Source organism: Gossypium arboreum, chromosome 12 (assembly GCF_025698485.1).
Source record: "Gossypium arboreum isolate Shixiya-1 chromosome 12, ASM2569848v2, whole genome shotgun sequence".
In the NCBI taxonomy this organism is placed as follows: Eukaryota; Viridiplantae; Streptophyta; class Magnoliopsida; order Malvales; family Malvaceae; genus Gossypium; species Gossypium arboreum.
In genome coordinates, this window is record NC_069081.1 from 119,321,661 (window position 1) to 119,346,702 (window position 25,042).

Sequence of the window (25,042 nt, forward strand, 5' to 3'; positions counted from 1 at the left end):
TAATTAAATGGATTAATTTAGCACCTATATTATTAAAAATAATTAAATAAGTCCAAATTATAACAAAATTAACATTTACCGTATAAAAACAGTCTTGAAAATTATTTCTTTTTTCAATTGGAGTTCAATTCTAAACAAAATATTTCATTTACAGAACCATAAAAACTTTTAAAATGTTAGCTTTGTTAAATAATAAATGGGTAAAAATACTTTTCCAGTCCCTTTCAATTTTGAAATTGAGCAAATTGATCTCTCTCAAAAAAATCGAAGCAATTTACTCAATGTCAAATTTGAAAATGAGCAACTAAGGATAATTATCTCGGCGCTAATGTCTCGCGTCAATTTACATATTTTGATTAGTATAATAAAAATTTTAGCCCGTGTTTACATATCTCGTCAATTTGACATTCGTTCTAAAAAACCAACAAATTTAATCTAAGTTTTTATACATTTACACAAATGTTGCAGGTTAAATTTATTAAATCAAGACTAAATTAATAGAATGTGTAAATTTTAAGGGCTAAATTTACTATTATATCAGTCAAATTTATGCATAATTGACTAAAAACATTAACGTCGTGATAAATTATCGTTAATTGCTTTCTTTCAAATTTGATAAGGACCATTTTGCTCAATATTTAAATTGAGAGGCATTGAAGAAGTCTTTTGACCCGGTAAATGATATATTTTAAACAGCCAATGTTAGTGTTATTCCAATTTGGGTTTATTTGATTATTTTTAATAGTATAATAATAAATTAATCCATATAATATAATAATAGAGGGACTAATTTGATCAGTTCTCTATAATAGAGCACCTCTAGCTACATTCACCCATATTTATTATTTATGCAATTATTTATTGCATCTTCATCGATGCACATATGCTTGCTACGCTCTTCTTCTCCGGTGATCTCCAATAAGGCTATTTCTAACATTGTGAAGCTCTCTCAGCACATCTCCGATTATCATTCGCTCAATCGGCGAATCAGCAGAGCATGCGACTCCGATGCCAAGGACTGAGCCCAACCATTTCCCAGTGTTGCCGGTGCCACCGCCGCTGCTTTGGCCATTTTGATCGAAGGCTTCATTTTCAAAATTGAGCCAAGGATCGGCTATCTCCGCCGCACGATCAGGCAGCGCCGCCTTAACGTAATCACGTAGGCTAAGCTCTCCCGTAAACATGCTGTCAGTGGGTCTTTTGCCAGTAAACAACTCCATTAAAACGACGCCGTAGCTGTACACATCACCGAATGTGGATATTTCCTTTCCCATTCCATATTCTGTAATTCCAAACATCGTTCACATGAATATCAAATACAAAAGGTCTAATTCTGATTTTAGTTCCTCTATTATGCTGAAATTAAGTTTTAATCTATATATTTTAATTTAGTATAATTTAATCCTTTACAATGTCATAGTAAGTTTAAATTGATATTAAAGTGAAGTCCATAAATTTTTATTGTTATTTGATTACTTAATCAGGGTATGTAAAATTATAATAAATCATATTTAACTAATATTTTTTTTTACAAAGTTCCTAACTGAATTAAATACTATTTTTATTTAGTTTATAATTTTGTGGCATTAAACTAAATGTTTTATATTTAAAATATAAAATGACTTCTCAATCATTTATTCTAAATTAAATTTTTATAAATATTTATGAAAAAATTTTAAATCTTTATCTAATAATATTCAAAATCCATAAACTAAGAAAATAAAATCTAAAAATTTAAAACCAAAATTAGTAACTGAAATAAATTATTATGAACAACTCGACCGAATCAAACTCAGCCCTAAATCAATTTAGGATCAAATTAGAGTAAAAAGATTTAAGATTTCAGCTTTTTACCTGGAGGGATATATCCCATGGTTCCTCTTATTCCAATGGAACTGCTTTGCTCACCGATGGAGTACTCAGCTGTCATTGTAAGAAACTGCGTTAGTCCGAAATCACTAACATAAGCAGTTAAGTCGCCGTCAAGAAGAACGTTGCTCGGCTTTAAATCACAATGGACGACCGGATTGCCGAATTGGGAATGAAGATAATCCAATGCTAAAGCAACATCAATGGCGATGTTGAGTCTCTGAGTTAGATTTAGCCTCGTTGAATGGTTTAACTCAGTTGAACTTGGATGTAACCAGGTTTCTAAGCTCCCATTTGGCATGAACTCGAACACCAAAGCTTTAAAATCGTTGCCTTGGAAATCGATGCTTGAGCAAGAAGTAATGACCTTGACAAGATTACGATGTTTAAGGTTCTTAAGGACTTGGCATTCGGACTTGAAAGTCCGGTCGGCACCACGTTGTTGGAGATCGAGTACTTTCACAGCGATAGGTTTTTGACAGTCGGAAGTTAGAGTACCTTTATAGACCGAACCATATCTTCCCTTGCCGATTAAGTTGGCCGAAGAGAAACCATCGGTCGCATGAAGGAGTTCGGCGTAGGAAAGTTTCGGGTGTTTCTTATCCAACGGGGAGGCAATGCCCTCTTTCTTTCGTGACCAGTTAGCCCGTTGTTTGATCACGAAGAGACATATCGAGAACAAAACGACGAAGAGTATGACACTGGTTGCAATTATCACCTTATGTGGGAAGTTCTTCCCTTTCGTTTCGGTTTCCCTAGGACAAACAGGCAACCGAAGCGGCTTAATTCCTCCGCATAACTTCTTGTTCCCAATAACCGAGAATGCACTTATGTTGCCAAACACTCCATTCATGGGCACTTCACCTTCGAACATATTGAAAGACAGGTTGAGATCAGTGACAAGAGGGACTTCGGCTAGAAACATTGGTATTCGCCCTGAAAAATCATTATTCGAAAGATCAAGAACTTGTATGCTTCTTAATCTTTTGAATGAAGAAGGAATGGTTCCATTAAAAGAGTTTCCTTGCAGAGAAAGCAACTCGAGCATCAAGCAATTCTCGAGCGAGCTAGGAATTTCCCCATAAAGATTATTGTTTGATACATCCAACAAGATGAGATTTTTGCAGTTTCCAACCTCTGATGGTAAAGTCCCTGTTAAACCATTTGAAGCAAAGCTAACGGCTATAATGGACGAACAGAGACCAAAAACTTCCTTCGGTATTGTGGCGTTAAGACGATTCTGAGATAGATCCAGTTGTTCCAAGTGAATGAAGTTACCCATTGTTACAGGTATGTTTCCTTGTAACAAATTATCCTCAATGCTAAGAACAATTAGTTGGGTCATGTTCCCTAAAGATAAAGGAATTTCCCCTGTAATTCTATTTGTGTATGCGTATAAATATTTCAACTTGGACATTTTGCCTATAGAATCAGGGATGGTGCTTGTGAACATGTTTTCAAACAATCCAAGGTATTCCAAGCCTGCAAGGTTTCCTATCCCTTTCGGTATAGCACCGGAAATGAAGTTGGTTTCTATCCGGAATTGATTGAGATTCGTAGAGAGGTTTCCGATCGAGTCTGGCAAAACACCGGTCAGGTTATTTTTGTATAACCATAAGAGACTGAGATTGGTACAATTAGTCAATGAACTGAGGAAACTCAAATCATTGGAGCTATCAAGGAAGTTGTCGCCGAAATTCAATGCTTGTAGATTCTGAAGGCTTCCCAAGTTCGGTATCGGTCCAGACAACTCGTTTGAACCCATATCGAGTTGTATGAGCCCAGTGACATTGGCTATTGATGTTGGAATTGGCCCTGAAAACTTGTTTTTCCCAAGGTAAATGAACCTAAGGTTAGGGAGGCTCAAGCTTATATAAGGAGGGACTTGGCCTTGTAACTGGTTATCAGCTAAACCAAAGGAAAAAATGGACGAGATATTGTATAGTTCTTTAGGAACTGTACCAGAGAACTTATTTGAAGCTAATTGAAGAAATCGCAAGTTCGAGAGATGACCGAGCTCAATCGGTATGCGTCCTTCAAGCTGGTTCTGCATTAACGAAAGATACTGAAGGGAAGAGATGTTCCCTATTGAAGGTGGAATTGTCCCTATGAAGTTATTCATGGCTAGTTGAAGCATACGGAGCTTCGACAAAGAACCGAGCTCAGCGTGTATTTCCCCTCCGAGAGCGTTTCCGTTTAAGTTGACAAATTTTAGGTTCGAACAACTAGCAAGGTGCCTTGGAAGTTCACCATGGAAAGAGTTGTTGGCAAGAACCAATTCCTCTAAACGATGCAATTGAGTAACTTCTAGAGGGATCGGACCACGGAAACTATTGTTCCCGACGTTGATCACTTTAAGGAACGTAAGATTAGCTATGCAAGGAGATAGATCGCCTACCAAATTGAGTGACGGTAGTCGCAAGGCGGTCACACGTCGATGCCGTCTACCACAAGTTACTCCTGGCCAGTCGCAAAAATGTCGAGAACCATTCCAAGAAACAAAGGCCTCGTAAGGATCAATGAGTATTCGAGCCTTGATTGCAAGCAACGCTTGTGTTTCGGTCTCGTTTATGGACCGAGAAGTGGCTGCACTCAGAATGGAAAAGAGGAAAAGAGAAAAACATAACAGGTTTGACATAATGGGGACTTGTTCGATCAATAGGCAAATTTGAAGTCCCCACTTGAATTTGCTTCTCCTTTTAAAGGCTACATAATACTGTGCCTCGTCTACCACTTGAAGTCCCCTCAATGGACTTTTGCCCCATAGCTTTTAGATTTGGCCGTTGATTTTATAAACTATAATTATAGGTTTTTTTTTTTTGTCAATAATTATAATTATAGTTGGTTTCAGTCTCTTTTCTTCTTCATACGAGTAATAGAGGAAGAAAATAGAGAAAATTTTATCTATTTTTGTTGGTAAAAAAATGAGTTTTTATATATCAGCATGAAGTATACATAGCATATTATGTATTAATATTTAATTATTTTATCAATTACATTAGTTTTAACAATATAAATTAATAAAACTTTTAACAGCAAAAATTAATTTACTTTTTTATCAAATATATAATGTCTAATTTTTCTTTTTTCTTTTTAAGTAAAGAAGAAAATATAATCAATACTAAGATTTTTATGATTTCAAGATAAACTAAAATCATAAATAGTAAACCTTTGTCCCATAGCTTTTAGATTTGATAACAAGTCAAGAAAAAGACGACATATCATAAAGTTGGTCTGCAGTCTGATCACTAAGGTCTTTGGTCTTCCTAGGAAAATAATGAGGACTAACTTGTAATAAGTTCTTAGCCTCTTGCAAGAAAGTCTCAAAGAGTCTACCGAATAAAATTACTTTTATATTTCTTTTTTTTTTTTTTTTTGTTTTAGCGAAATACCTTGAGTGGGTAGGTTAAAGATGTGACTGATGAAAGTGAGAACTGGGGAAATTTGGATAAAATATAGGTAAAAGATGTCATTGATGAAAGTGTGAACTAGGGAAGTTTGAAGAAAATTCATGAGATTTTCCAAGTAGCAAATATATATTGAGTCAATTTGATTGGATTGGATTCTACTTTTTAATGGGATAAATGTTTAGTTTAATGTGTAAATGTATATAGAAATTTTAATTTAGTGTAATTATATACATGAAATTTTAATTGTGGTTTAAATGTATTTTTAAAATTTTAATTTTGATTTAATCATACATATTTAAAGAAATAAATATATCAATTTATTTTTATATTAGATAAATATAATTATTCATGTATACAATATGTAAACATAAAATAATGTTATATCAATAATTGTGGTAATAATTTATAAGAATTAGATCAAATCAAAATTTTATATATAAAATTGCACAAAATCAAAGTTCAAATATACAATTGCACATTAAACCATAATTCATGTATAATTTTGAGATTTTTCCTTTAAAAAAATTTGGAGCTAAAGAGAGTTGATCTAATTTTTGATTAATCAAATCCGATTTAGAAGAAAACTACCCTCCTATCTCGAGATAATTGTCAAATTATCGTTAAATATATATAATAAAATTCAAGTTGGGTATATGTTGTAAATTCCATTTTAAACTTCTATTTATATTAATATACAAATATTACTATTAAGTAATTCTTTTTGCAACCTAAACCCATAACATGAGTATAAAGATGAACACCATTAATCAATGAACTGAACAGTAAAAGTTAAGTATTTTTCTTTTCAAAACTAAAAAGTTAATTCAGATTTTCAATCGTGTCTACCTAAAAATATAAGAGATACTCAAAATTAGATATGTTCATAAGCAAAACTGAGTTGAATCGAACATAACTCTAAACTAATTTATAGACTCAAATTTAAGGTCAACCTACCTAGACTCATCCAAATAACTTGTTTTATTATTTAAAAATAATAAATTTCATTTAAATTTAATATTAAAACTATATTATAATTTATTATTATTTTAATATATATTATATATTTTATTATTTAAAAAAAAACAAATCGAATCATACCAACTCAGACGAAATCGACCAGGCCATCTGAACTGCCGGCCCATTAATATCTCTACTTAAAACTCAGTTAAGCAAACTCAAGAAAAAGGGGCCAGCCCAGTTTAATTCTGCTAAAATACGCGGTGGGATGACACTGGCACTCCCACACTCCGTCTTGCGGCCCAAGGATATTAGTTTGCCTTTTTAACCATTAAAAAGAAACTCTCAAGTTCGGCGGCTCAACCCACCACCACCGCTTTGATTCGCTTGAGGTTTTTTTCTCAGTATTCTTCTGCAGAGTTGGAGTTTTTTTTTTTAAATGGCGGCGTCCAACTCTGAAAACGAGTTAAAAACCGAAGTTTCAAGCTCACATGAAGCAGAACAGCCTCAGATTCAAGCTATTCGAATGCCAAGCATGGAGGAAATCCGTGCCCAAGAAGTTTGGAATAACTGTGCCGTTCGTAGTGTCGCCAGTGGAGTAATGGGTAAAGTCCCAATTCGGCTTTCATTTATTTTTTTAAAATAGTTTTTGTTTTAAATCAATTCTTTTTGAATGATAATCTGTTTGGCAATAAAGAAAAAAATTGGTAAATCCCAATTTGATGTCAAGTTGTTTTTATTTGGAATTATTTGAAGAAAAAAAAGCAATAAAGATTTAACCTCTGCGTTTTACTGCCTTCGATTAATTGTAGGGTTTAAGTGAGGTTTTAGGGTTTTAATATATATGATTATATTTGCAGGTGGCGGGCTTGGATTCATGATGGGTATGTTTTTGGGTGCATTGGATAATCCTGTAATGCAAGATCAAATGAGTGGAAAGCAACAATTACTCTATAATTTGAAGCAAATGGGTTCAAGAAGCTGGAGTTCTGCAAAAACATTTGCAGTTATGGGTGTAGTGTTTTCTGCTGTTGAATGTGTTGTTGAGAAGGTAATATATAGAAACTAGAAATCAAAATCACACACATAGACATTGAAATTGAATTAGAAACTGAACTTCATATTCCGTTGTTTGCTTTTTAAAGGCTCGGGCGAAACATGACACTACGAATACCGTTGTTGCTGGTTGTGTAACAGGGGGAACTATGTCGGCAAAAGGTATCTACTTTCTCTTACTCTTCTTGGTATTACTTGTGATGGTCTCTATGATCTTAGTAAGCAGCTTTCTAATGTAGATTTTGTGTTGACATTATTCTATAAATTGATTGATGTGAGCGGAAATGCTGTACCTTGTTCGCTAACAAACCTGTTAATGCTAAAGCTAATATATCAGAAATGTTGAATATGAACAAGCTGACGTTCTTTTATAAAGTAAATTAACATGACTAAAGAAAACTCGATTCGGATATGTTGTTTATGAATAGTATAACAGAAATGCTATTGAGACACCGTTTTATTGATTCTTTTGAGCATCTTATACCTGTCGACCTTTTTCTTCTTTTAATATCAGTATGAAATGTCTTGATAAAATAATGTTGATGTGTTCATATTTGACGTTTCTTAGTCGATTGATTTTGGCATTTTCATTAATGGTTTCATTGGTTACCAATTGATTTACCACATTCCCTTAATTTGCATTCTAAACAAACATGAACATATTACTGAACATTTGCCCTTGCATTATTCGTTATTATCATATCCTCCCTATGATTTGCTACACATTGGCAAAAGCAATTAGCCTAATGAACTGAATTATGTTGTTTTCTGATATGTTTTCCTGTCGGAGAATTAGTATGCCATGTCTCTCTCTTAGGCTTATCAATTCCAAGTTTAATATAGAAACATTAGTCTCTTTTCATTCGAGTGACATGCCATTGAAACTCATTTAAGTGAAACTGATAAAGGCCTTACGGAGAGCTTTCTCACTTTGCCTTTTCTTTGTGTACTTTTCACATACTTTAGAACCCTCTAAACTGGCACTTAAAAACCTTAGCAGCCTGCCCTCGGCGTTTCACATGGTATTAGGCAACTAAATATACCCTGCATTTATGAGGAAACCTTAATGCAGCTTCGATGATAGCTATTTGATGTTATGAAATTTTGAGAATGATTTATCAAATACAATAGCTACAATTGAACATAAGAGAAAGAAAAAGAAAAACCAAAACCAGCCGGAGAAGTGTCGTTCTTCCAATAGTATCCTTGGTTAGGCAAAATTTTAGTTTAAGTAAGCTTTTTGCTCATATGAATGTTGGTTCCAACAAATACTTATATCTTCACATTGTTTTCGGTAAAATTACCGTAGAAGCCCTTGTACTAGGAGTCAAATTGTATTTTGCCCCCTTTACTCAAAAGATGGGCAAATTAGTCATTGTACTTTAAACCAAAAAGCAAATTGGTCCTTTCTGTTAAAAATTTCATCCATTTGGACTGTTAAAATTTAGCGTGGCTAATGGACTAACCAGATAATGCCATGTGTACCTTATGTATAGGGACCAGTTTTTAATAGTAGAAATGGATGAAATTTTTAACAGAATGATCAATTTGCACTTTCATTTAACATATAGGGACTAATTTGCCCATTTTTTGAGTAGATAGGGTGAAATGCAATCCGACTCTTAGTACAAGGGTCTATGCACTTCTACTGTCAAATGTTAAATCTCCCACATTTGCACAGCTTATATGATTTTGTTCTGTTTCGGGTTTCCCCTATTTATCTTACATCGCATTCCTCTCGTGCATTGTTGATAGCTGGTCCGAAAGCTGCATGCGTCGGCTGTGTGGGTTTTGCTGCATTCTCAGTTGCGATCGAGAAGTTTTTCGATAGACACACTTGATGGTAGAATTATCCTTTTGCTCCAATTTTGCGTACACCTTTATTTATAGCTGACCTGCTAAATTTTTGTCATAAAATATTTTTGTGCAATTTTAATTGATTCAGAATAACAATTTAAAAAGTGTTGTTATGTTTTGATTTTTGATTCACACTATACGTATCTGAATCAGAGGATGTACACCCCTAATATAATGAATTGGATATTGGAGATCATTTATATTGTCTGAGAGCCCATCATATGCTATTCACATCCTTCAACTTTATTTGGTTGGTTTTCAATTTTTAAATTATTTTGTTGATGCAATTAACTTCACAACATTTTAATTGTTAATGCTTTACTGTATGTAATTTTAATAGGATAAATCTTAAAATTATATATGAATTTTGATTTAATGTGTAATTGTATACAAGTAATAGTTTTGATGTATACTTGAAATTTTAATTTTGATTTAATTATGCACATGAAAAAATAAATACATTAATTTATTTTTATATTTGATAAATATAAATATTTATGTATGTAATATATAAATAAAAATAAAATTATATTAATAATTGTGTTAATAATTTATAAGAATTAGATTAAATTAAAATTTTATGTGTAAAATTATATAAAATTAAAATTTATATATATAATTGCACGTTAAATTATAGTTCATGTATAGATTTAAGATTTATTCCTTTTAATACTACTTATTTTTGTACTAAAATTTTAGTATTACCCATTCCTATCCCTTAAATAATTCGAGAAGGGCATAATTCGAATGTTATATATTTACTTATTAATATAAAATAAGAATTATCATAATTATAAAAAACCAAGACTAAAAATATTAAAATAATTAATTATTAATTTTTAAAAATATATTTTTATATTTCGTGAACTAAATACTAAAATATTACATTCAACCCCAGAAAGTTAACAGACCCAACCTTCCATACTGTAGATTTGCATAATCTTTTGTCGGATACATATATTTCGAATATTTTTCAGTTTGAATTTAAGATGGTTTCCAATTAATTTTAAATCAGAAAAACATTTTATTGATTCTAGAAAACCGTGACAGATCTCAATAGAACCACCATTCGATGAATTTAAAATCGAAAATATAAAGAAAATGAACAATAACGAATTCAACCCAAAATATTTACTTTTCTTTTTTTTTATCATTTTAATCCTAATTCTTCTTCTTTTATCAAATTGTCTTCAATCTTTAAATTTTAGTTAAAATGCTTTTCTTAATTAGAAGAATTGAGTAGACTGTAAAATTTTTAATAACAATTAATCAACCCGCATTTCACAAAAAATTTAAAATTATATATATTTAAAAAACTATCGACATTAACAATGAAATGTATATAGAATATTACGCAAGTATTCACTTCAATGTCGTTAAAATTTTTATAAGTTAATTACTTTTTACATTAAAAAAAAAAGTAACCCGACTAAAATGTAAAAGTGAAGTCAAAATGAAGCAAAAAATTAAGACCAAAGTGGCAAAGGAAGTAAATATTAGGGACTAAATTTCGTATTTTGCGTAAAGAAAAAAGGAAGGAAAAAAGGCATAAGATAGGTGGACAAAGGCAAGGCAACGATAATGATGTCATTCACAATCCAAAAGCTAAAAGAAAACAACACTTTATCTAGCAGTATCACCATTTTTTTTTTTTAGCTTCAATTAAGCCCTTCAATCACCAATCCATGTCTTTTTCTCTTATAATCCCTTAAATTCCCGTAAAGAACCCATATTATATACCATCAGAAAATGCTAGATCCAGCCTCCGATATGCTTCCGCCGCCGTCTTCCCCCACCATCTCTTCCGTTTCCTCTTCTGATCTCGACACTGAGGTAAATTTCTTTATTACCCTTGTTTTTCACTTCTGTTTTTCAATTTAATCCTTTGTTCATGCAATTTTTGGGGGTAAATGAAGTCGACAGGTTCATTTTTCCATGATAGAAGCACTACATTGGGTACTCTAATGGGTGTGAGTTTTCCGGCCATTACTTTCCGAGCACCGTCACGGCACAACCACCGCGAGACGCAACCCGCGAACTCCGGTTCTTCCACGGCGAAACCCAAGAAGAGGAGGGCGTTGACGGCGGCTTTCGGGTCGGAGCGTTCAGGTAGACGGCGGAGGAAGTGGTGGCAGATCTGTCGGGATGGGGATTCAAAGCCGGCTTCTCTGGGTGAGTTTCTGGAGGTTGAGCGGAGGTTCGGCGACGGAGCGTTTTACGGTGCGACGGCGGAACTGGAAGGAGTGATGGGGACGGGTCACGATGAGAATCACGAGGCGAGGAATGGACGGTCGTTGTTTGCTGATGGAAGGGTATTGCCTCCTCCTTCGGTGGCGGCAGCTCCCCCGGCCGGTGATGACGACGACGAGAAATCGACGGCTCTTTGTAGATTCCCGGTGTCGCTCACGGGGATATGTAGCGGCGGCGTTGGATAAAGTGTACTTTTTTGACTTTTCCACTCCTTTACCCTTTCATTTTTTATTTGTTTAATTATAATCTAATCCACCGCATTGCCCATTGAAACTAATTTAATTTATATCTTTCTTTAAAAAGACAATTTAATTTGGCTTTATTTATTTCAATAATTTATATTTTCTTCTTAATTCTATTTTATTTTTATACATTTACTTTTCCTTCAATTAAAAATCATTATGTTTAGCTTAGCTAATATTCATTTAATCAAAACTATATATTTCATTTGAATTTAGGTCTCCACTTTTTATATCTATTATTTTCAATTTTGGAATTTAGTTATTTTATTTTTAATTTCAATAATTTGTTAATTTAAATATTAAAGTCTAATTCACTTGTTATATTAGAGTTGGATTGAATTTTGTTATCTCTATTTAAAAATAAAAAAATCAATCCTAAATATTTATCAAAAAGTAAATTAGTCTTTTTGTTAATAATTTTATCCTTTCTACTACTAACAGATGACTCTTTATAAGATACATATTACATGTCATGTGTAATTATCTGATTATTTTATCGACTATGTTAATTTTAACAATAAAAAATTAATTTTTAACAGAAATAATTAATTTACTATTTTATTTACTATATGGACATTAATTTATTTATTTTTGAATAAAGAGAATAAAATGTAATTAAACTACAATAAATATAACTTTTCTGTCAGTGTAATCATTGAGGACTAGATTCTTTAGGCTTTTATTTTTATTTTTAAAAAGTTATTTACTTTTTCTTTGTATGATTTTAAATTTTCCTTTTCTAAATTAGGGAAATGATTATAATTTATGGAATAAAAAATTTTAAGTGTAAACTATAAAAATATTATTAAATTATTGCTTTCATTGCATTTTAGTCATTCAACTATTAATTTTTTCTATTTAGTCAGTAAATTTTTGAAATAAAATATTTTGGTTACTTAAAATTGATTTGGATTTTTATTAATCTAATAACAAATTTAACCCTTCAATATTTATATATTATATTAATTTTATTCAAGATATAAATTATTCAAAAATTTAGTCTCTAATATTTATAAAATTTGTTATTTTAGTTTAAATTATAAAAATTTAATAAATTTAGCCTTCAATTTTACAAAATTTATCAATTTAATTATAATTTGAAAAAACTCAATAAAATAATTTTGGTCCTTTACAAAATTAATAATTTAAGCTTCTTAACTGAGAAATCTTAGCTTTTAAGTTTCAAAATTTTATAATTTTATGCTACTCCAATATAAAGTTTCTAACATCGATTTCGGCATAGACTGTCTTTATACAACTATTTTTCAACCCAACACATGAAAAAGGGAAAAAATGAAAGAAAAGAACACCATATAGTAACAATATTTAAAACGTTACAATTGATGAAGTAAAGTTGATTACAATTTTGTAAAGGCTACAACAGCCAAGCAGCCACCTTATAATAAAAACCATCACAAAACAACAAAATTCAATACTTGAAATAGAAAAAAAGTGAGCTCAAGTTGTCATCTCCAGCTTCAAAACAGAAGACAAAATTATGATAAATGGATTGTTTAGTTATACATAAAGTTATGTGAATTTTTTAGAATTCGAACTAAAATAATAAAATTTGTAAATATTGAAGACTAAATTTGTTGAATATTGTATATTTAGGATCAAATTGATATAATGTGTAAACATTGGAGGATAAAAAATTTATTAGACCAAATAAATAAAAAACCCAAATCAATTTTGAGTCACCAAAATATATAATTTCTAAAATTTTAATGTCTAAACCGAAAAAATTAATAATTTAGTGAACATTTTATAGCTTATTCAAATTTAAAATTCCCAAAATAGAGGTATTATTTTAAAATTCCCAAAATTTTATATGAAAAATTTCCTAATCATTATCTATGGCAAAACTTTATTTAATTTTAGTTATAAAAGATTTCTAAAATGTTAGAATATAAATATAAAAATAATTTTTATATTTACTTTCTTATCCACCTGCCACCTACTCCACACTGTACCACCTTCCCCCTTTCTCTTATTCTACCAAATCCATGCAATATCTATGGTTGAATCCAATCCAATATGTAAAGTGTACATCATTAAATTGACCAATGAACATTGGAACGCCAAAACAATTTTCTTCAACTGAAACATAGTATTATATATCATCATCATCATTATAAAAATAATTAATGTGCTCAATAATGGACCCTTAGCTACCATGAAGCTTGAGTGCTAGAAAAGTAAATGGAACATCCCAAGTAATCACTACACTATTTCTCGGATTTTTAGCATTTCAGAAATGTAAGGTGAAATCAGAAATTTTATTTAATAAAATTATAAATTTTTGAAGGAGCTGAAATTAAAAAGGGTTAAATTGTATTGTTATTATTTCTAGAGAGGCGAAAACTGGAATTTTTCCCATTCAATTAAGAACTAAAGAAACTAAATAGCATGATTTAATGTTTGCGAGCGGCTCAAGGGAAATTTTCCTATTTAACGTTGGGACCTTGGTCAAAACAAATAAAATTTGAGGAGCCTTTTAAGTAAAATTTTCAAAAATTGTAAGAGTTTAATAAATATTTCAAAAACTTACAGGATATTTAATTAAAATTTCCAAAAAGTTTGAAAGGCATATTTAGAATTTTAAATTTATTTTGAAAGTAACCAAAATTTTCAAAAAATTTAGGAGCCGTAATCCCAGTCTTCAATAGGTACAGACAATCGAGTTAATTCCATAAAAAATTACTAAGTTATGCTCCAAATTTAAAATCAACCCTTAAACTTTAAAATGTTTTAATCAAGATTGTATTAATTAGATTTTCCATCAATCTAACACCATTTTGAGTCATAGCTTAAATTTTGATCTGTGTTCTATACTCACAGGTAAATTAGTGGAAAGATATTAATAATAAAAAATTAGTAGTTTAAGGACTTAATCCTCATTATTATTACAAAAAAAAAAATTGTAGAGGGGCATTTTCAATATAAAATCTACATGCAATTTGGTAGTGCCAAATATTCTTATTTTTAAAATTTTAATTGAAAATGTTTAACTAATACACCAAGAAAATAGCAACTTCACCATCCCATAATCTTCCAACAACTCCATGCATATAACATAATGATACTATATGGTCTCTCTATTTAAAGACCATGTTTCACATAATGATGGCATGTTAATAAAAAAAAAACCCTAACACACCAGCCATTGATATCGTACCATTCGAGCCCCACCCCAAAAAAAAACACTACAAAAATGGTGATGAAACAATCTCCACTTTTCATTACATTACTTATTGCTACCGTCTACATGGTGAGTTGCATGGCTGCTGTAAACCCAGCAACAGCAACAGGTGAAGAACCAATTCTTGAGTTCTACATGCATGATATTTTAGGTGGTGGTAGCCCCACAGCTAGGCCAATCACTGGTTTACTTGGCAACATTTATGGCGGTCAAGTCCCTTTTGCTAAGCCAGTTGGGTTCTTACCACCCGACGGTGCCGTCCCTATCCCCAACGCAAATGGTGCTATCCCAACCGTTAATGGTGTCACTGGTCTCCCGTTGGGGACCGGTTTAGCCGGGACGGCTTTTGCGGGAAACCCTAACCAGAATGGTCAGCCTCAATTCCCTGTAGGACCGGATGGGTTAGGATTAGGGTTCGGGACGATTACCGTCATCGACGATGTGTTAACCGTTAGCCCTGACTTGGGGTCTCAAGTAATAGGGAAAGCTCAAGGGGTTTATGTGGCAAGCTCAGCTGATGGGACAACACAAATGATGGCGTTCGCGGCGATGATCGAAGGTGGTGAATATAACGATAACCTTAACTTTTACGGTGTGTACAAGATCGGGAGCGCCGTGTCGCAAGTGTCAGTGATTGGTGGGACCGGGAAGTTTAAGAATGCTTGTGGTATTGCTGAGGTCCGACCACTTATACCACCTGGGCAACATGTTACTGATGGTGTTGAAACATTGTTGAGGGTCACTGTCCATCTTAAATACTAGGGTTTGCATTATTACATATACTTGTTTTGAAAATTTTATGTGTGGGATTGTGTGAAAGAAAAAGTTAATATATATGGGTCTCGTTTGTGAGTTGCATTAATCTTTCAGTATGTAACTATTACTACTAGGGTTCAAAATATTTCTTCTTTAAATTTCTCAGTATTCCCCCTTGTTCCATTCAGACACATATATATAGAAATTGAAATGGCTAAATATTTTGCAATTAGCTTGCATCTGAATTTTTAAATATATCATTTGGTATGTGGGGTTTGTTTCAATATCCAATTTAGTATTTGATTTTTTTTATTATCTCAATTTGATACTTTGATCAAATTACATCACGTGATCCATTGAATAATTGATAGGTGTACTTTAATAAAAGAAATTATAGGTACTTAATTGGGATTAAAACCCTCAATTTTTAAATTGAACATTGAACCCAAACTTATAATGTGCTTAATTAAGAAAAAAACTCAAATATCAAATTAAAAAACTTAGACACTAATTTAAATATTAAAATCAAATGCAGGTATCAAATTAAAAAAATTAAAAACTAAATTTAACATTAAAATTAAATTCAAATAAATTTATTAAAGCAGTATAATATAACAGTTGCTAGTTACAAATAGAGGAGCCTATAATAACATAAATTATTAATATATTAAAATCATATAAATAATAATTTAAACACAATTACATTATGTAAAAATTAGAAGAAAAAAAAGAAACTTTAAATGATATATACAAATATTTAAAAAAGTAATATATTTATTTATTTATTTTTAAAAGAGAGGTAAGATTTTAAAAGAAACTAAATTCAATAAACTACTTAATTAATAATAATATAAATATATACAAATACGACATAAATATATGAATTGTCGATAAATTATAAAAAAAAAGTTGTAAAATAAACAAAGAAGCATCGAGTAGTTGTCGGAGAAAACTACTGTATATGGGACATAAACAAACGGTGCTAGTCAAAGAAAAGCTAGGAGTAGCCCTCCAAAAAAAAAAACTAGTGTTATTTAGTACTTACCCAAAATTATAATTTATCCCTCTCAAAATTTAAGGAAAAATTGTTTAATCCCTTTAAAAATGATAAAATTATAAGTTAACACATACAAATTTTATACTTTACCTCTCAAAATTTAAAATTTCATTCCACCCCTAAACAGATTTTCAATTCCACCTTTCCCGCTCAGACCTGTTCATAGATTGGGTTAACCATCTAAACCAGAAGGCTTGCCTGAAATTTAAGAGAGGTTGGGCAAAAATCTTAAGCTCGAAAATTGGACTTGGGTAAAAAAAATAGGCTCGTTTAAAATATGGGTCGAGCTCAGACTTAAGCATTTAAGGTCCGAGCCCTACGACTGTTTTAAGTTTATAATACTTTGTATTATGTTATTTTATTTATTATATAATTTAAAACACATTAAAAATAAACATATACTAAATATATAATACTACTTTAATGTAAACATTAAAATAATGTTAAGATGACAATATAAAAATTTCAATAAATAAAAATATATAAAATTATTAAATATTAAAATAAAATAATATAAATATTTTTAAAAAAATTAAAAATAATATGAGTGAGCCTAAAATGGACTTGGGTTAGTCTTTTGCAAATTTAGGTGGATTTAAGCAAAATTTTAGGCCTAAATTTTGGGCCGAGCTTAGCTAAATTTAAACAAACATAAAGTACAATAATATCATGCTTAAGCTCAATCCGAACCCGGTCCATGAGCACCTCTACTACCACCTCTGAGCACAAGAGAAGAAGATGGATATGCGAAGCATGGTTGGTTCACAGCCTTAATTACCAATTCGAAACATCCTATGAAATTGGTTATACGACTTAAGAGTGATGTTTGTCCATCGGTTTTGCAAGTCTTTAAAAATACAAGACATAATGTTTACCCCAAGGGCAGTGGTAGAGATGGCAAGTTCTGGTCCCCTTAAAATAGAAAAATAAATTTTATAATTTTTATAATTTTAAATTAGTATATAATAAAATTATACGTTAACTTTTTAAAAATAATAAAATTTTATTTTAATCTTTAAAAATAGTAAAAAATTATACGTTATTAAAATAATAAAATTAAATTTTAACTCTTATAAAAATATAAAATTTAATAATCGCGTCTTAAAAAATTATCTGAGGGACCACCTGTTTGAACCCATCATCAACATCATCGTAATTGGAATCATCGTCAACAAAGGTAGGATCTTAATGGCAAGGTCGAGGGCTAAAGTCGCAGTGCCATGGCCATAGGTGAAGGCTGGTTGGGTACTTCTATTCGTGTCGAGTGTGCAAGGATAGTATTAAAAAAGCTACTGCATTAATGCTTTTTTTATACATAGTAGACAATTAGTTGGAATATGTTTTTTTAAGACCAAGACTAGTTTTGTCCTAAGAAACACAAGTTGTCAAATGATAAAATCCTTAAACCATAGCTGGAAGTGGCATATTATCAAACAGGTTAAGTGCACGGTTAGAGTAGGTGAAACCGTGAAAGCTACTCTTTATTTGTATATAATAATATGTTAATCATGGAACCAGTGAGGTGGGGAGCTATCATACAGTCTGTCATTTCTTCTACTTTTTTGTCCATTCCAATACTTTTCGAGGACTAATTTTAAGCTAATAAAAACGTAAACGATTTTTTGGTGAGAAGTGGAATCAATAATGATTGTTATTGTTTGTTGTTGAAATTTTGTTTTTCTAACTCTGACGAGAACAGGGGAGAGTATTCGTAATTTTTAGGTTGATTTAACCGGTTTTTTATTAAATTTGACTTAACTGATCATAATCTACAAACACTGATCTAGTTAAATTAAAGCTCAAGAGATATATAAACGAACTAACTTTAGGTTGATCGGTTAATTAACTTTAATTATTGAGTTTGAATAATATATTTATTTTATAGATTATAAATTATATATAATTAAAAAATATTAAATTAAGTTAATTGTTTAGTCGGGTTGGTTTGAAAAAACGATAACCGATCAAAATAATCTCTTAAACCAAACTCATAACTGAAAAATCACCTAAACTGACTAAATCAATTCAATCAGTTTAGTCAGTCTTTATCAAAATTTACTTTGATAGATGAAAGCCTAAATGCTTTAAGTTACTTGTAGAAGTGATGAACTTAATAAAGTCGAGTTTAATTTAAAAGGTAAACTATAAAAATAGTTACTTATATTTAATTAACATTTTAATCAAACATTTAAGGAATTACAATTTAGTATTAAGATATTGTAAATTAGTACATCTAAGTAAAAATAGCAATTTTAAATTGGAGTGTAGCTTAGTTGATTACAAAGATAAATGTATATAGACATTGTTATTTGATACACTATGAGTAAAATAGATTAAAATCGTATTTATTTTTATATTTTCAAATATCAAAATAAAGACACATATTAACTTATTAATTCGAAAAAGAAAAAAAAAAACTCCACCGTTGGATGTATGGATGTACAAAATTAGTTGGTCTAACATTGCCTACAAGGGGTTTCAACTTTCAACAATGGTCTCCAACGCCGGTTTCCACGATCTCTGCTTCGAAAATCTCACCACGACGGAATCTTTCGCACCGTCGTTCACGGCGTTTTGCGGCGGGGACTTAGCTTCAAACGGGAAAATGCAAAACTCATTAAAAACAGGTAAAATCTTCCCAATATTAAAGCTCGCATGTTTCAACGCCTTATCTGCCTTACAACTGAGGCAACTCATTTCCTCTTCCGTCAGCACCGAGTAAAGCAATTCCATGGGAAGAAGGAAATAAAGTCGCCGCCGTTCCAACTCTTCATCTGCCGTCAGCCCATGAACCCGAAAACCCACTTTTAAACCGCCGGAATCGCACACGAACTGACCCGGATTCTCCACCATTAGATCCGCCGCTTTGACTGATTTCGTATACATCTGAATGTTCCCATTTGGAAACACCACTTTCACTGCTCCACCGCCGGAGATGATCGACGGCGTACAAGAAACTGCATTCCCCATTTATCAATAATATATAAAAGAGAATTATAGGAATAGAGGAAGTTGCTAGGAAAATGAGAGACCCTTATGAAATTAATGATGAAGAGGTGGATGATATATGTGCATGCAAAGATGGTGGTTGAGCGGTAAAAGGAAGGGTACTTATTTATTTATTGGATTGTGGGTTAATATTTTTTTAGTCCTTCAACTTTGTAATTAAGTCCATTTTGACATCTGTATTTTTTTTAACTTGCAAATGTAAAATTTTGGGTTCTTTTTCTAAATAAAAATATACAAGAAAACGCATAAAAAAAAAAGAAAAGAAAAAGAAGGGCTCAAAATTGCAAAAAATTTCTCTAACAAGAACAATTTGTCTATTGGAACTTCAACTCCAATGAGATTAAAAGACTCTAAACCGTCCAACATTGAAAAAAAAATGCTTAAAACAAGATTGTTTTAATTGAATCGGATCAATTAGATAGAGAACCATTCGAATTAGACAGATTAGTCGAACTAGTGATTTAATCAATTTGACTACCAATTTGATTCTAAAAATCTTGGCTTAGATACCTAAAGTTTTATTTTTGATCGAAACTGATTGCTAAAATATTAATTTTGTCTCATTTTATCCAAAATTGTACGATATCTCATAAGAACATGTCATGTCTCATGGTATTATTGGCTCGTGCAATTTTCTGAGATAAAATGAGATAAAATTAATAGCTTAAATATCACTTTTGACTAAAAAACTTTAGGAACCTAAATAAAAAATAGTATGGTTTAAGCTTTGTATTTAAACCTTTATTTGATATACTTTTAGAGCTTCACATATCGCTATCAGACAACCAAGATGTAGGCAGATTTTCATGAATTGAGGACCTGATGGGACACTTGTCATCAACACAGTTTACTGCCTTTTGGTATATTTCTCTTTCTTTCAGGTCAAATTGTAATTTTGGTCCCTATATTATGCTCAAGTTTGAAATTTAATCTTGTATACTATTATTAACTAGTCCAAATAATTAACACTGTTAACTAATTATGTTGAAATTTTGACATAGATTTTTCGTAAAAACACTCCTTCCAACAAAAAAATAATGAGTTAGAGCGAGTGTTAAGAAAAGAAATTTACATCAATACTTTAACCATTTAGAATAACTAATGACATTATAAAAATAAATGGATTAAATTATGCTAAACTGAAGTATAAAAACTAAAATTTAAGTTTAAGCAATAGTAAAAGGACCAAAACAAAAATTTGACTTTTCTTTTGTTATTATTACTATTATTATTAAAGAAATCAAAGTTAAGTATAATGATTTAACTGCCACAAATATATTAGAATTATCAATTAACCATACAACTTACAATGATATGATAACTAATTTCATTAAAGGAATTTTTAGGGAAAATTACGCCCAAGTTGACTAAACTATTAGTAAGTTTAATTTTGGTCACTCAACTTCAAAAAGTTACAAAATAGTCATTGAACTATTCAAAAGTTTTCATTTAAATTACTAAACTATTTGAACGTTTTTATTTAAGTCACTGAACTAATTGAATATTTTTGTTTAAGTCACTGGACTGTTAAGTTACTTTTTAAAGCCCGGCTAGTAAGATCCAAGCAACGATTTGTCCAATGGATCAATATCCATCAACAGGTAGAAGAACATACCTTAGATCTAAGTTAATCTGACAATCAACATCGGAAATTGGAGAGAAAAAATTGGTGTAGGCGATGTGAATAGAGAAGGCCACACAATAGTAATCCCTAATGACTTAAATGAAAACTTTCGAATAGTTAAATGATCAATTTGTAACATTTTAAAGTTGAGTGACCAGAACATAAAGTTACTAATAATTTAATGATGTTGGGTGTAATTTACCCATTTTTCGGGGGTTAAATATGACAAAAAAAAAATAGTATAAATAAAATGAAGCACATGTAGAGGGATGGAGCAAAATGCTAAATACCCAAATGTAATGGGTATTTGGGAAAACGACACTAACAACCCTTATGATTAGATATGGTAAGAAGCAATTTTTTGGATTGCATACTCTGCGGCTCATCACCTAACTTTAATTTCATAATTTACTTTTAAATCATTAATCATTACAAACTAATTTGTTTGTTTTTTTGGGGGGGTTTTATAAGATGACAAAAAGTTTAGGAATATTTAGACAGCAATTTGATTTCCATGTCAAATCTTTTCTATTCTTTTTGCTAGCTTGCAAAATCTCTTTTATATATATATTCTTTTATTTGATATGAGGTACTAGATAGGTGTTGTTTAACATCAAATTTGAGGGATGGATAATGTTTAGGGATTGACTCTTAACACTTAATCTCAATCACTACTTCATTTCAATGAAAGTCTTTTTGTCATTATATTACGGGTTTAATTGACAATATTAGTTAAATTTTGTTTGGGACTTAATGTTAGCTGTGACTTTATTTCAACAAAAGTCTTTTGTTATTACACCTCGGGGTTAATTGATAAAGTTAAAATTTGTCGAGTAAAACTTCATTTCAATGAAAGTCTTTTGTCATTACACCACGAGCTCAATTGACAATGATAGATAAAAATTTAAATGCAAGTCCTTTGCTATCCCAACATTATATAAATCTAATACTTAAATTCAATTCATTCATATAATTAATTTTTGTTGGTAAATGTAGAAACTACCGGTATTTAAACTACGACCATTTTAGGTACTATAAAACCATCTAAATCATCATGTAGAATTTGAAGAATTGCATCAAGTACAGTGGTGGAATTAGAAAAACAATTTTGGGGTTAAAATTAAATTTTATATTTTTTCGATAATAAAAAAGTAATTTTACTATCTTTATAATTTTTAAAGGATTAAATTAAATTTTTATTATTTTTGGGTGAAAGACTACCATACTATCCGCTAGTTGATATCTTGCAAATCCTGAGTGCGAAACACCATTTTCATCTTTGGCTAATCCTCCAACTGATGTAAAACCTTTCAAATTGTCTAGCACCGTCTGTGTTCACTTTGAGGAACAGATATCAAAACTCATATAATTATTTTTAGTGATTAATTCATTTGGTGTCAAAACTCAATCCTTTTTTTTTGTGTGTGTGTGTTTATTTTTATGATTTATTTTAATCTATGACTTCATTTGGGAAAAGATGAAGAGGAAAACTTCAGTTCTTCATGTCATGTATAAATATATATATATATATATATATTTCATAGTATAATTCTTTATAAGTCTATATTTAAACATATATTTCATAATATGAATCTAAACAATAGATATCAAATCAAAATATAATAAATATTTACATACTTTTACATATAATGATTTCCATGCATGTATTTATATTATAATTTAACTTTTCTTTATTTATACCATACTTTAAATCATAATTAAAAAGAAAAGTCTATAGCTATCCTGCTCTAAAACATTTCACTAAGTTCCTTTTTTATAAATTATCTTATATTTTAATTTTACCATCCATAAACTACAAATTATATTCTTTACTTTTCTTTTGCCATAATCAGTACAACCCACAAGTTCAAAAAGGTAAACTGTCGATCATGAAATGCGTCCCATTCTCATGAGCAACGATTAAACTTCCGACCACCCAACCACGTGAAATGAGATGAGCAAGCAGAAGAGTTTGTCTATTTTCCCCAAAAAAAGGATTAACTCAAGAAACTGAAAATCTGCAACTCAAAAATCATGTCCACAAAGACAGGGCCTAATAAGAAAGAGGGAAATAATATGTAGTCAATCCTCACGCCACATCTTTTCGCATTTCAAGCACTGATAGAATGTTGTTGCCGGCTCATCAGCTGACCGGATCTGCACCTGTGAGAAAAGCGCCCTCCCATGGCTACAAGAAGGGCATGTTGCTGCAAGACAATAAAGAAAGAACGTTTACAAGGCAGCAATAGCAAGGGACGGCACTTAAAAATGACTTTCTCAAACAGCAATCAACCACGAGAGTAAGAACACATAAAAGATGATTGTGGCTCAGCCTTGCAACTCTCAACTGCCAATTTTTACATAAGATTTCTATCCCAACAAGAATGGATAATTATACGACAGTCGAAAAGAGGTTGAAGAAGTAGACGAGATCAATCCTCGTGTCCAGCACAGTGATATAGGGATGTCCTCCAAACACACAGAAAATTCTAACTATCTCGAGAATCCCCCATGAGAAAAGATCATCGAAAGAATCATAACTACTACAACCAAGCGTTCAATACATCAACAACATGGTTTTGACTTCAATTCAGCATAATCATGTATCTCATAGAACCAAACAAACACCCAAAATTTCACATTTCACAATTTATAACCACAAAAGGCAATGAAGAATAAGAAGCAACATTCAGGAATAAAAATATTATATTACCATCAGTCTCAGACCCGCCCATTTTCATATCTTCTTTGTTGAAAACGGGTTCTATTTCTTTCTTAACAAGATGCTGCCTTCTCTTTATTTTAACCTATTACAAAAATCAAAATCAATCCACAAAAAAATAAAAAATTTGACAACATTCGCGAAAATAAACTCGCATTAATTCAAAAAAAAAAAAACCTTGTTCTCAAGGTGACAAACGTAAGGACAAGTCGGGCAAAAGAACCTCGAAGGCCGACCCATATGCGGCAACTCATACTGTAACATGTTCCCACAACTTGGGCAAAACTCCATTTTTTTACCACAGTCGGAAAACCTAAGAACTTGTGTTTTTTTTTTCTCGATTCCTCTGTTTTTGGGAAGTTTAAACCAATGTTCTGTTCTTCACTTCTCTCAACTGAAGGTGACCCTTTGTTTCGGCCGCCGTCTCAAGTTGGTATCGCCACCGGATAAAAGTGCAAGATGGGGAGAACGACAAATCAAAGTGAAGAGGGAGAGAATAGAAAAAAGAAGTAAAGAAAAAAATTGATCAATTTATATTGGGCCATATTATATTAGGTTAAAAAGCATCATCTGGTTCAAATGGATAGAAATGGGCCTTATAATTTTTATTTTTCAAATTATATTTTATTGTTTTATTTTTTCATTTCTTTTATTTTTAATATTGAACCGGTAGTCGGATTGGAAATTGGTAGTTTAACCGGTTCAAACATCAATCCAATTATAAAACATTGGTTTCAACTATAATTTATATAAAACATAATTTCAAAAGACTTATGAATTAATGAAAATACCCTTTATTATTAATTATATTATTAAATTGATATTTATATAATAATTTATTAATATTGTTAGGTGATAATCATAAAAGTAATATTATCCTATATTACAAAATTTTAGATAATAAAGTTAGATTATTTGATAAAGAATAATAAAGTTTTAAATGGAATAAAATAAACAAGATTTTGCAAGCTAGATCGAATTTGAAAATATATATTTTTATTATTTTGATACGAGGGACAGGTAATGTTTAG

General features: G+C 30.9%; 6 protein-coding genes across 6 annotated transcripts; 3 read left to right on the forward strand and 3 right to left on the reverse strand.

Moving 5' to 3' along the window:
- Nucleotides 1-723: 723 nt before the first annotated feature.
- LOC108478129 (probable LRR receptor-like serine/threonine-protein kinase At3g47570) lies at nt 724-4,628 on the reverse strand. Its single transcript, XM_053023455.1, has 2 exons — nt 1,855-4,628; nt 724-1,282 (listed from the first exon to the last, which is right to left on the reverse strand). The coding sequence occupies exons 1-2, from the start codon at nt 4,505-4,507 to the stop codon at nt 891-893; spliced, it is 3,045 nt and encodes a 1,014-aa protein (XP_052879415.1). The 5' UTR covers nt 4,508-4,628; the 3' UTR covers nt 724-890.
- Nucleotides 4,629-6,488: 1,860 nt separating this feature from the next.
- LOC108477411 (mitochondrial import inner membrane translocase subunit TIM22-4) lies at nt 6,489-9,345 on the forward strand. The gene is made up of 4 exons (XM_017779950.2): nt 6,489-6,841; nt 7,097-7,287; nt 7,382-7,454; nt 9,048-9,345. Exons 1-4 carry the CDS (start codon nt 6,676-6,678, stop codon nt 9,131-9,133), a joined length of 516 nt encoding a protein of 171 aa, XP_017635439.1. The 5' UTR covers nt 6,489-6,675; the 3' UTR covers nt 9,134-9,345.
- A 1,357-nt stretch (nt 9,346-10,702) lies between these two features.
- On the forward strand, nt 10,703-11,734 carry LOC108478209 (uncharacterized protein At3g17950). The gene is made up of 2 exons (XM_017780642.2): nt 10,703-10,982; nt 11,066-11,734. Exons 1-2 carry the CDS (start codon nt 10,899-10,901, stop codon nt 11,582-11,584), a joined length of 603 nt encoding a protein of 200 aa, XP_017636131.1. The 5' UTR covers nt 10,703-10,898; the 3' UTR covers nt 11,585-11,734.
- A 3,041-nt stretch (nt 11,735-14,775) lies between these two features.
- On the forward strand, nt 14,776-15,828 carry LOC108478930 (dirigent protein 16-like). Its single transcript, XM_017781383.2, has one exon. The coding sequence runs from the start codon at nt 14,856-14,858 to the stop codon at nt 15,603-15,605; it is 750 nt and encodes a 249-aa protein (XP_017636872.1). The 5' UTR covers nt 14,776-14,855; the 3' UTR covers nt 15,606-15,828.
- A 3,148-nt stretch (nt 15,829-18,976) lies between these two features.
- Nucleotides 18,977-19,740, reverse strand: LOC108478668 (uncharacterized). Its single transcript, XM_017781141.2, has one exon. The coding sequence runs from the start codon at nt 19,624-19,626 to the stop codon at nt 19,135-19,137; it is 492 nt and encodes a 163-aa protein (XP_017636630.1). The 5' UTR covers nt 19,627-19,740; the 3' UTR covers nt 18,977-19,134.
- Nucleotides 19,741-23,045: 3,305 nt separating this feature from the next.
- Nucleotides 23,046-24,571, reverse strand: LOC108478430 (DNA-directed RNA polymerase III subunit RPC10-like). The gene is made up of 3 exons (XM_017780888.2): nt 24,189-24,571; nt 24,003-24,096; nt 23,046-23,496 (listed from the first exon to the last, which is right to left on the reverse strand). Exons 1-3 carry the CDS (start codon nt 24,300-24,302, stop codon nt 23,372-23,374), a joined length of 333 nt encoding a protein of 110 aa, XP_017636377.1. The 5' UTR covers nt 24,303-24,571; the 3' UTR covers nt 23,046-23,371.
- Between the last annotated feature and the right edge of the window lie 471 nt (nt 24,572-25,042).